Below are 12,769 nucleotides of genomic sequence, written 5' to 3'. Positions count from 1 at the left end.
TTATTTTGAAGTCATTTTGGACCTACGTGATTCAAAAGTATTCCTGTGGGCAGTAATTTGCATCCATGCTTCTTTATCCAGTTTCAGTCTTTTGAGTAAAAAATTAGTGTAATAATGGAAAGAGTATTTTCGTAACACTTATAGTCATTTTAAAGAAACTAAATAAACATTGTAAGTTTAGGTGAAGTCATAATAATAATAATGATAATAATTAGCAGGCATCATATTGACATGCTTTGCAAATATTATCTCATTGGATCGTCTCCACACAGCCCAAGAAAAACTAAAGCAAACAGATTAGGTCACCTAACTATGTTCATATAACTAGTAAGGATCTCAGACCTGAGTGGATTCCAGATCGGGTGCTCTATCTAGTGTGTCACCCAACTGCCCCAGAATTAAGTATGTAACCTCCAGGCTTTAATTTCCTTACTTATAAAGTTAAGAGGTTGAATTATAATATTTCTCAGGCTTCTTCCCAATCTAAAATAATTTTGACTACATATTATGCAAAGATCCACGATCATCTATTACAACTAATCTGAGTACTTATCTTTGTAGCTTGATATGCTTGTTCTCTAATTTATAGAATAAGTACTTGAACTTACCAACAGAATTATCAATAGAACCACTTTTTAAAATAATTGGCCCACAGAACAAGTACAGTAATGCTCCCTTGATGATACTGTGAACTAGTCCAGCAGTTCTGAAAAGTGGCAACAGGTAAATCGCAGCAGCAATTTGAAATTATGCATGCAAAGTTGTAAAACTTTGCATATCTTCTGACCCATCAATACTTCTACTAGGTTTTATTACCCAAAGAGATCAAAGAGGAAAAGAACTCATATGTACAAAAATATTTATGGCAGCTCTTTATATAGGGACAAAGAGAGGAGGCCCACAAATTGAGCAATAATTGAACAAATTACATCATGTGAATAGGATGGAATTCTATTGGGCTATAAGAAATGATGAAGGGGAATGTTTCAGGAACAGATATTAAAGATTTAAATGACTTGATGCAAAGTGAACTGAGCAAAACCAGGATAATTGGTGATACAATAACAGTAATATTTTATAGATAATAAACTTTGAAAGACTTAACTCAGTGGTCCTCAAAGTGTAGTCCAAAGAATTGTTGGGGTCTCTGAAACCCTTTCAGAGGGTCTACAAATTCAAAATTGTTTTTTATTTCTAATATAGTAAATAGCTATAAATATAACCCATGGGAACAAAAACTCTTTGAACAGATCTCGATAGTTTTTTTAACAACATGAAGATATTGAGAACAAAAGTTTGAGAACCACTGATTTAACTGATAGATACAGTGACCAACCATTATTCCAGAGGATTTAGGATGAAATGATGATGTTAGAGTCAAGAGTACAGATTCTAATGTATTTTTTTTTCTCCTAGACATGACTAATTTACAAAGTAGATTTTTATTGACTGAAAAAAGTAATTGATTATTGACACACAGTACAGTCATTTGTTTTTTTGACTATGCATATTTGTTAAAAAGGATTTTGGTTTTGCTTTCTTTCTTTTTCCTTCAGTAGATGTTTACAGATAAAATGGATTTTTATTCACTTAAAAACAAAATGAAAAAATAAACTCTGGCTCATAAAAACAATAAGAGTAGCTATTTTAGACTAAAATCTCACTTCTTTAAAGGAGTAGAAAAAATTGTTTTTTCCTTTTAAGTAGGGAATCAAAAAGCTATAGTTTAAATTGGTGTCTTTTCATTCTGCTGAAGTTTTGTTTAAGGATAAAGGACTTAAACCAATTGATTCAAAGCCATTCTGAAGTTCACATTCTGATAAATTTTAAGCATATTGGACTTCAAAGCAGAACTTTTAGAACTACTTCTGCCTATTTTGTCATATTCAGAATATATTTTCTCATTCCATGTTTTAGGAATAGGAATTTCTCATTCTGTTTGGATGTAGCTGTGAATATGTACACATAGGACCACTTTCTGAAAATTTAACTGCTTTTTTTTTTTTTAAATATTGGTAATTGTTTATTTGATTACTTGAATTTGTTTAAGCAAGGTACTCTGAGCACATTTTTTTCTTGTATAATAATCAAATACGATATGAATTTATAATTAGCACATTGTTACCATGAGGCAAATTATCTTTTAATGTAATTATGTTATGGGCCTCTGAAACAAGGATTCTTACAAGGTGTTAAGTCAGTGGAATTGATAAAGACAATGGTTATCTAACTTAGCATGGTGCTTAATAGTTCTCTAGTTCAGTACATGTACTTAGTACTTAATATAATTCCACAAGATTCACACCTATGATAATGTAATTATAAGAGAGCATATAAGCTGGGACAAACTCAGCCAGAGTGAGAGCCAGAGAAGACAGAGGACTGGAGGCAGGAGCTCAAGCTCTGGGAACTAAGGAGAGAGATTCATTCCATTTTCATCAGCACTAGGGCTGCCCTGGCCTCCTGCACTTCTCCACTGAAACCAAGTCCCCTCTGAAGGCCATGAGAAAGCTAGCTGAACACCAGGAGGAGGAGACGATAAAGACTTTTGGACTTTTGGACTTTGACACCTGGCTATTATTGTGGTGATTACTCAATCAAAAAGAAGGCTGCCCCAAAGACCTCTAGAAAACCACCAAGAGCAGTATATAAATATTAAATTAGTATAACATTGATACTATTTATTGCTCAATTTTTATACCAAGTTTTTCTTTTTTAATCCATCTTTATCCTCTTTAGATTGCTTTTATTAATTATCGTTTTCACTTAGATACTATGTGTTGTCTATGATCTTAATCATATAAAATACTTTTGTACATTACTGTGATAATTCAGGCCTGTTTTTAGCTAGACAGGCCCTGAGACTTGGGAGTTCTTCCCATTAACAAGCTTGAATTATCATTAATAAAAACATTGTATCCTCCCACTCTGTTTGGCATTACTTTTTAAACTAGGAATGATGGAAAAAATAGATTATGTTAGGTGTTATGGGATATACAAACTTTACATGTGATAAAGTCCCTACTTGCTTTTATGACTTATCACCTTTCGTAGGAAGCTTTTTCTTAATTCTAGAGCCTTCCCTCTGTTTATTATTATTTATTTATCTTGTATATAACTTGTTTGTACATATTTGCTTTGTATGTTATCTCCCTCAATTGATTGTGATCTCTTCAAGTACAGGAGTTGTTTTTTACCTTTTTTTATACCTTCAGCCCAGTACCTGGCACATGCTAATTGATGACTGATTAATAGAATATAACATAAAGATACTATTTTGTGTTAAAGTTAGTGGAAAAGTAAAAAACAAAATGTTAATGTGAGACTAGAGGAAAAAAAGCAATGACACTGGTAAAGGGAGGGCCTCAATAAATGGAGAGAAATATATTAAGGTGAGAAGGGAGTAAATTCCAGGCATAGTAAACATAGAGAACAAAGACATTTGGGCAAAAGAGTACAAACCATGTTCCAGGAATGGAGCAGGCCAGTTTATCTTGAATATAGACATTATGGAGAGCAATATAAGATACAGCTGGAGGCAATATGATAGTGCTAGACAAAGAAATTTGAATTTTGTTCAGAAGGCATTAAGAAGCCCCTAAAGATTTTTGACTATAGAAATGATGTGATCAGAGACATGCATAAGGAGAAGTGAGCTGAACAGCAGATGAATTGGAGAAGAAAGGAATAACCAAAACCTTTAGAAGGCTATTGTCTATGTGGGTGATTACCTGAACTCATGCTAGGATTATTGTAACAAAAAGCAAGGAGAGGATGAATATGAGCTGTTGTAGGGGTAGAACTGACAGGATATTATAATATCTGTTATGGTGATCTGTGATGTTACTGTTGTAATAGTTTTGGAGCACCACAAACTGTGGCCATGTAAGACAGTGAACTTAATCTATAAATGTTATGTGTATTCTAACTGCTCTGCTGATCAGCTATTCCTCCATCTTTTCCGCTGCCTTGGGCTTTCTCATTCCCTGAGACACAAACTATATTGAAATTTCTGTGTGTTCAAATAAAAGGGAGAGTCAATCAGTGTGGTAAACGTTCTTTTATTTTAGGAAACTGCCATAGCTACCCTAGTCTTCAGCAACCATCACTCTGATCAATCAGCAGCTATCAACATGGAGGCAAGACTCTCCATCTGCAAAAAGATTATGACTCACTGATTGCTCAGATGATGATTAGCAATTTTTAGCAATAAAGCCTTTTAAAATAAAGGTATATCCATTTTTATTTTAGATATAATACTATTGTATTGTATTACTGTACTATTATGTAAGAGACATAGTGTTTTTATATGATTATATCTATATAACTTTTACATGCACTGTGATTTTTCACTTTATTGTAGTGATTTAGAATTGAACCTGCTATATCTCTGAGATATGTCTATTCCTGTTTATACAGGAATTTTCTTTCTTTTTCAGTAGTGGTTGAAGGAGGTGTGAGGGAGAGAGCAGATTTTCATTGAAGAAAAAATAAAAAATTTTGGTTTTGAACATTGGAGATGGGGTGAGTGGTGAGACTGCTGATAGAAATGATGACATTAGAACAATTTAGGGAGAAGGATAATGAATTCAGTTTTAGATATTTTTGAGTTTGAGGTGTTAGAAGGAAATCTAGATAGAATTGTCCCACAAGGATTTGGAGATTTGAGTTGGAGATCAAGAAAAAAGATCAAGGCTAGAGATAATTTTTTAATTAATTTATTTTTACAAGCAATTATTATCTATTTCTACAGCCCCCCCAATAGGTGTTTTTTTTTTTCTTAATGAAAAATTAAACCTTCATAAAACCACACATTTTCCAGCAAAACATTCTCACATTAGACATGCCCAAAAAATTTTGGTGTATAGTGCATTTCATTACTCCATCATTTCTGGCAGAAAGTGAGGTATTGTGTATTCAGTCCTCTGTACTCATGATTTACCTACCATAGCATTGATTGGAATTGTAATTTTTCAGAGCTCTTTTTCTTCATAATATTGTTGTCATTGTATAAATTGTTGAAGAATGTATTCAAAGTCATTAGAGGTGATAGTTGAAGTCATGGGGATTAGATTACCAGCAGAGTTTAAAGAGTAATGATGGTCCAAAAACAGAACCTTAGGAAGCTTCACTTGCAGTTAGAACCAAAGAATGATTGTTCCAGGAGCCAAGAGAATATCCTTTACATGGAAGAATTCAAATGGTGTTAACTCCTACAAAGGAATTAGAGCTTGAGACTAGATAAAGCCATTGGATTTGATGATTAGGAGAGGTTTCAGTGATTTTCAGAAAGCAGTGTGAGTGGAATGTTCTTAAGTAGAAACCAAATTACTAGGGCTCTAAAGAGAGAACACTTGAAGAAGTGAAGACATAGGGTGTGAACCACTTTTTCCAAAAAATTTAAGAAGTCTGATAGTAAAATAAAAAAGCTTGGGGGTATTTGTTGTTGGTTTTTTATTTCATTTAGTTTGCAGTGACCTAAGGAGCCAAAGGAGAGGAAAGATGGGAGAAGGGTTAACTTGAAATTCTTATAAAGTGGCTCAATAGAGTAGGTCTTTTGGGGTGCTTATCGTTTGGGAGACATTAGTATTCATTCTGTAGCCAAAATGTAATGCTGTAAGGCTCAAGTGAATACTTGGATTGTGAGTGATTCGTTAGAGGTTCCATTCTTAGTGTAACAGGAGAATGTTCTTTCTTCCTCATTGAGGTCATTGCCTGGCTCACAGTCTTTCTCCATTGCAACTCCTACCTTCATACTGGGCTACATCAACATATCAGTATGTAGTCCAATTTGCTACTTCCTCATCTACTTAATTCCCATGCTCTCTGCTTTATTTTTGCCATCACCCAGAAGTGTTAAATTTTTATATTCTTAAATTCTAAAATTGTTTGATCTGATCATAATCTTTTACCATTTATATCTTTCTTTATTCCTTATGACCCTTGAATCAATTCTTCATCCTTAGATTATCCCTAGTCCCTCCAACTTTGCTTTCTTTTATAGACTATTGTCACTGCAGTAACCGTTTTTCTCTCTTTCCTTCCCTGTCTCAACCTTTTGGTGAATCAGTTCAGCTCTATATTATCTTCTATACTCTAATCCTGGAACTCTTTACTGGTGTTATGGACCCCTTTGGTAGTGTGGTAAATGTTTTTAAGTGCATAAAGTACAACGAAAACTATTTATGTGGAAATGTAAATTTTTTTTTCCTATCCAAGTTCTTAGACCCCCTGAAGTCCCTTGTGTCTCTGTGGAGCCCACTTTAGAGATCCTGCTTTAACTTGCCCTTCCATAACCTGTTGTCAGGCATATCTTGACAGACCCCAACCTTTGATTATTCCCATTAGCTTCTTTACTCTTCCTCTTTCCCATTTATGTACTACTAAGAGGAGTTAGAGAGAATCACAAAATTGTTGACTGGGTTAACAATTTATTTACATAATCTCAACTGGGTCCTTTCATATAGCTGGGCAGTCCTTTTTTATACTTCATCAGTTTGTTATCTTATTTACCAAAGAGACTGTTTCCACCCTTTTTATTCTCTTAGTCCTCCCACTGTCCTCCCACCCTCTCAGCTGAGGAACTTATTCTTTACCCCCAAAATCGATGTCATTAACCAAGAGAACTCTCCTTTCCTCTTCCTTATCTCACATCACTCTGATATCTTTTTCTTCCTCCCTCTCACCTTCCTGCACCCTTTATCCTATCCCCTACTGTCTTTTCTGTTTAATTCCCATGCTCTCTGCTTTATTTTTCCTTTCCCTTTAATCTTGAATCTCTTCCTAGCCATTCTGTCTCCAAACTAGTCTCTCTCCCTATGTTAAGAAGTTTGCACTTGACCCTGGCTCTCTTTCCTCCCCTTCCTGCCTGTGTTCATGAGGTACCTCTCTTTCCACTTTCCTTTGCTTCTAACTCTTCTATGGTCTTGCTTCTTCCAACTGAAACTGCTTTCTCAAAAGTTGCCTGTGATCTCTTCATTTCCAAATCTAATGGCCTTCCAGTCCTCATCTTTCTTCCAACTTTTGGTCCCCATTTCCTCTTCCAAATTCTCTTCACTAGGTTTGTGCGTAGTGCTCTCCTGACTCTCCCTCTGTTGTGACTGCCCTGGGTCTCTTTGCTGGGTCTTCTCCATCATCCTCAGCCTCTCCCTCCTGCTGTGCAGTCTGCTTGGTGACTCGCCATATCGGTCCGATCATGGCTACCTAGATGGTTCTCATCTGTGTGACAAGCCCTCAGCTCTGTTTTCTCTTCACCAACTACCTTTTGAATGTCTGCAGCTGGCCTGTAGAGATTTTAAGTATGTAAAATGCAACATATCTAAAGCAGAGAGAGAGTTTTTCTTCAAAAACCTCCCCCTTGCCAACTTCTCTTCCTCTTCAGGATTCTCATCCAGGCTGCTAGTCTCCTTACGTACCCCACATATCCATTCTGTTGCCAGGTCTTGTTGTCTCTATTGTTGATACATAAATATCTTGTTTTCTCCATTTACACAGCTACCATCTGAACTGTTTCAGAAGGCTTCTGCTTCACCTCTCTGCCTTCAGTGTCTCCCTATTTCAGTCCATCTCAACTGCCACAAACCTCACTTCCCCTCATTGGTGATCCCTGTGCTATTTAAAACCTTCTTTAATGTGTCCCTCCTTACCTTTTCACTCTATTTTTTGTTTGTTTTTGTTGAGGCAGTCGAGGTTAAGTGACTTACCCAGGGTCACACAACCAAAGTGTTAAGTGTCTGAGGTTGGATTTGAACTCGGGTCCTCCTGACTCCAGCGCTGGGGCTCTATACACTGCACCATTTGGCTATCCCGTTTCTACTCACATTCTAGGTACATTTTTGCTATTCCTTGCATGCAGCATTCCATCTCCAGGATGCCTGCCTTTTTACTTGTCCCTTTTCCTGGAGTGTTCTTTTGTTAATTCCACCTCCAGGCTTCCTTAGCCTCCTTCAGGACTCCGTTAAATCCTCCTTATGCAGGAGATCTTTCCCTGTATCACCATGTAAAATTTTTCCCTCTTAAGTTTCTCTCAATTTACTCTGTATATATCTTAGGTACTTAATTGTTTGCTTGTTGTCTTCTTCCCTAAGAATATGACCTCCCTGATGGCAAGGACCCTGTTTTTGCCTCTCTTTGAATCCCTAGCACTTTATACAATACCTGGCTCATACTAGGTGCTTAATGATTTCTTGTTGGCTGATGGCTGACTAGACTCTTTTTATTTGATTTTTATTCTCTCCTATTCCTTGGCAATTTTACACCAATTACCATAGTGATACAGTTTCATTAAAATCTGATTTAGCTAACATCCTAAAAAAAATGTAAAATTAAAGGGTTGGACAGGATGACTTCTCAAGTTTCTCACTATCCTTAAAAATCTATATTTTTATGATTCTTTCCATTGCATATTACCGTACTACCAGGTGATTCATCAACCCTTGCTTGTTGCTCCTCGGTTAAGAACAGCTAATCTGCACACACACAAAAGTAACATTTTTGTAATGAATGTTCATCTTTCTTGAACAGAAAAGTCTTCCCATAGAAGGAAATTCTACTGGCTTAGCACTATCTTTAAACATTCATGATTTATTTATTGAGCAATTCTCAGTGAAATGAGAATTAACTATTTTATCTGCAATTTTAATGTATAATGGCCAGATTGGAAGTTAGTCTAATATAATGGATCATCTGAATTCAAGTTCTCCTACTAATAATGCATGTTATCTGTTACACTAGACTATCTTTTACCCATCAGTGTCCCAGGCAATACTGTAAGCTACAGAATACTTGTATTCTATAAAGGGATTTCTTCTGGGAGGGAGCTCTTCATCTGGGAGTTATACTGTTGAAAACACAAGCCAGAATCAACCTTTCTTCTCATTCCCACTCCAAATTGCATACGGTTACATGCATTAGCATTTGCTCATTTGATTTAGTAAATGGGTTATATGGGGGTAGGGGGAGAGAAGAATCAGTACAGTAGGGTACTAGATTTGGCATGAACATCTGGATTCAAGCACTGGTATTTACTAAGTTTGTAAATGTGAGTCACTATTTCTTCAATTCTGTTTACTAATTTGTAAAGTGAGTGAATTGGACTAGATGATATATCTTCCAGTTTTAAATCCTTAATCATTCCAGTTCTAAATTCCAAAATGGTCACATATAGCATTAAAAAAAAACCCTATTATAATTATAGAATTGATAAAATCAAGGCAAAAGAATGTTGGAGTTGTAGTATATCAGTCTGTCCAGCCTTGTTATAACTTTATAAAGGAAGAATTGCTTTTCTTAAACTCATATATCCCAGAGGATCGCCTGCAACCATTTCTTCTCCTCTTATGCTCCCCACCCCATCAATTGTTTTTTTCTTACTTTTTTTCTGATGCATTTAGGTCTTCATTATTTATGCATCCACTTCCAGAATGTAAGCTCCATGAGTGAGGGACCTTTTCTATCTCTTTTAGTACTCGGTAGATAGACACTTAGGAATGGTCTTTGAAGACTTCAGTTTCAGTAGACCAGTTTTAGTAGACTGTTTCTTTAGTAATTTGTCAGGTTTCCTGAGTAAACACAGACCCTTCTGGTTTTATACTTTAAAGTCCCTATCCTAAAAAGAAGCCCCCAAAAAGGGCTAAAAGAATAGTTTCTAACACATTTGACATGGCCTACTTCAGTAATTGGTGCTTTTTTCCCCCCTCTGTAGTACAAAGAAAGGCTTAAACATTGCATTTTTTTTTTTTAAATTTTTAGCCTTAAACTTTCTAAGGCTGTCCTTTGAAAATTTACCTTGGTACTTAGACAATATATCTAGGAAAACTGGTTTTATTAATGTAACAGGTAGTAATTTGAGGTCATAAGAATTAGGTTTTAGGTTGGTCACAAAACTTCCATTATTTCTCTAAATCTTTTTCAGATTGCTGTTTTGTGATGTTTTTATTGTGCTATATTCCTTGATAATACATGCATCTTATGTTATCCTTTTATTATATAGCTGGAAGCTAGCGATAGTGGACTATGTATCAATCAAATCTCATGAAATTGTGACTTGGACTATACTTCTTTTCCATAGTTACTCCTTTTACCGTATATGTGGAGAAGTCATTGTCAGTGAATTAGATGAAAAATGTAATCATTAGTTCTTTCCTGTATCTTTCCTTCCTCAGTTGCTACTTTAAAATACGGTTAGTCTTCAGCTTATTCCAGATGTCATTAATTACGGTATTTTTCCCTGTGTTCTGCTGCATGACTTTTTTATCTTTTTGTATAATAGTGACCCATAATAAAGTACTTAGAGATTTTCCAGAGAACTTTCCTCATAGCAGCCTTGTGAGGTAAATAGTTTAAGTATTATCACTATTTGACAGGTTGGGAAAGATAAGGATCAAAGATTGTGACTTTTCCCAGAATCTGTGAGCTAGCATGTGACAAAAGGATTGGTGTTCAAGTCTCCTGACCTCAAGTCCATTATTCTACCTTATCTGCTCTCTTAGTATTATTGTCCTTCTGGACAACAGTCTCTCCTAGAGGGGAAGTGCCATATAATTTTTAATTTTCTGTATGTATTGGTTGGTCACAGTCACCAGTTAAGTAATTAGAATGTCCTTTTTTTATTATCATAGAACATGTAAAAGTAGTGCAAGGTTAAATAAATGCAGTTGTCTGTCCCCAGTAAGTGATATTAAAGATGTGGTATTTCTAACCCAAATATAGAAAATCTAGTGGTTGTTCTCTGAAAAGTGGACCATTCTAACTTGTCAGAACAAAATTCCCTCAGATTTTTTCAAAGAGATCTTGAACAATGCATGACCCAATAAGTCTTTTCAGTGATTCAAACTGTTTAACTTCAAAGCCTTGTAACACAGTATTACCAGCTTTTGAAGTAAAATTTCTAGCTCTCTGTTCATCATCTAAACAATACAGCTTTGTTCACTTTGAAAGTATTTTAAGGATACACCACAGCCTTGTTCTACCCAGTCACTTTGTCTCTTGAATAAAGACCATGGATAAAAATGTGCCCACTAGGAAGAGAAGCCAAGATATAGAAACTGTGCTGGATGTAAAACTTTACAACATTCCTACTTAGTCAGATGAGACAGTGTTCTCTCATAGACTGTCAGTAATTTTCCCAAAGCCATAGAGTAAATTGGGATTCGAGTTTGAATTCTAGGCTTTAATGCTGTGGGTTTTTTTACATCATCAGCATTTCAAAGGATAAAGGTCATGGGCCAAGTTCTAGAAATATATCTGGATATTTTTGTGAAAAGGATCTCTAGGTAGAGCCATCATATTGGTATATACAGTTGGATTGTAGACTTTAGGAAAGTGAGTGTGTTAGGAAATTAGGAGCCACAAATATAGCAACAGTGATGGCTGTTTTATAAGAATTGCTTATTTTGTTGGAGATAAAAAGTTTGGCCATCTTTATGGTGATGCAACTGGTCTCCTGAAAAGCCTTAGAGATACTAGGGAAAGTTAAGCATTTGAGTATCTTTCCTTCTCAGTATATCAGTACTGTTCCTAATGGAAATACTTACTCAAACTATTTCTTTACTTTTAGAGTAAATCCCTGTCAGTGAAGCGAGCATCCCCTCCACCAATCACTAGCAACTCCAAAGAGAATGGAGTCCATGAAGAGCTAGATCAGGATCAGCAAGACCTTTTTGCAGGTAAGTGTGAACTCTTTTCAGGCTACTACACTGAAAGCTATTTTGGTCTTGTCTTGTCTACAAACTTCTGACTTGAATTACATTAAAACAATACACGGTGTCCTAAAAGTCTTATCAACTCAGTTAGAACTGAACCAAGCATTTTGGGACCCACACTATTTGTTGAGCATAACAACTTGTAAGTTCAATAACTTATAAATTCCATACTTTCAGATTGCTTACAATGTTGTAAGGACAATATGTAAGAATATGAAATGCTAAATGATAGGAGTACAGGATAAGTTGGATAGGAAAAGGCTAGAGGCAGGAAGATTAATAAGTTTTCTTTTACATTAGTCTAAATGTAAACTATGAGACTGAATTAGAAAGTGATACTATTTATTATAAAAGAAAAAGACAAATAAGAGACAAATGCTAAGGAAGAATTGACAAGATTTGGTGACTGGCATCTTAAATATAGCAAGCAAGAAGGAATTAAGATCGAAAAATAACAAGATTTTTATCCTGGATGGAAAACTGAAACTCTTACCAGAAATTGATGTGAAGGTAAAGCTGATTTAGGGAGGAAGAGTAGGTGATAGGTTTTCAATTTTAATTTCTCTATAACCTATCAAAATAGAAAGTGTTCAGCCAATAAAAATATGGGAGCAAAACTTTTAAAAGTTCAGGAAAGGTGATGTTGATGTGAGTATTATCACTTCCAAGTAGAGGCAGTTATGAAGTCTTTAAAGAAGAGATCATGTAGAGAGAAAAGAACTGAATACTATGAGCTAAATCTTAAGGAATACCCATATTTAATGAGGAGAAAGAAGGAAAGACAATCATTAGAGATTTAAAATTATATTAGAATCTCTATCAGGATTTCTAAAGAATTTTCTAAATCATTTCTCTTATGGAACTTAAAATGCTCTTGGGGGAGAAGTGAGAAAAGTTAATAACTTTTGTCATTATTTCCTATGAAACTCAGTGGGGATAAAAAAGCTTAACTTTCTTGATTTTGAGTTTAAGCTATTTGTGTCTTGTTACTATATAAGAAAAACAGAATCTTTTTGGATTTTATTCATTAACTTCCATCTGTGTGGAAGTGTAGACAGACTTTTATT

General features: G+C 35.2%; 1 protein-coding gene across 1 annotated transcript in view; it reads left to right on the top strand.

Moving 5' to 3' along the window:
* SNX1 (sorting nexin 1) overlaps positions 1-12,769 on the top strand; it is a 52,731-nt gene that overhangs the window by 13,234 nt on the left and 26,728 nt on the right. Inside the window, exon 2 of the mRNA XM_051980887.1 lies at positions 11,558-11,666. Within this exon, the coding sequence (XP_051836847.1) occupies positions 11,558-11,666 (109 nt within the window). The remainder of the gene's footprint in view (positions 1-11,557; positions 11,667-12,769) is intronic.

Source organism: Antechinus flavipes, chromosome 2 (assembly GCF_016432865.1).
Source record: "Antechinus flavipes isolate AdamAnt ecotype Samford, QLD, Australia chromosome 2, AdamAnt_v2, whole genome shotgun sequence".
NCBI classification, from domain to species: Eukaryota; Metazoa; Chordata; class Mammalia; order Dasyuromorphia; family Dasyuridae; genus Antechinus; species Antechinus flavipes.
Note: the sequence above shows the minus strand (reverse complement) of the source record. Positions and strands in the feature narration are given on the sequence as shown.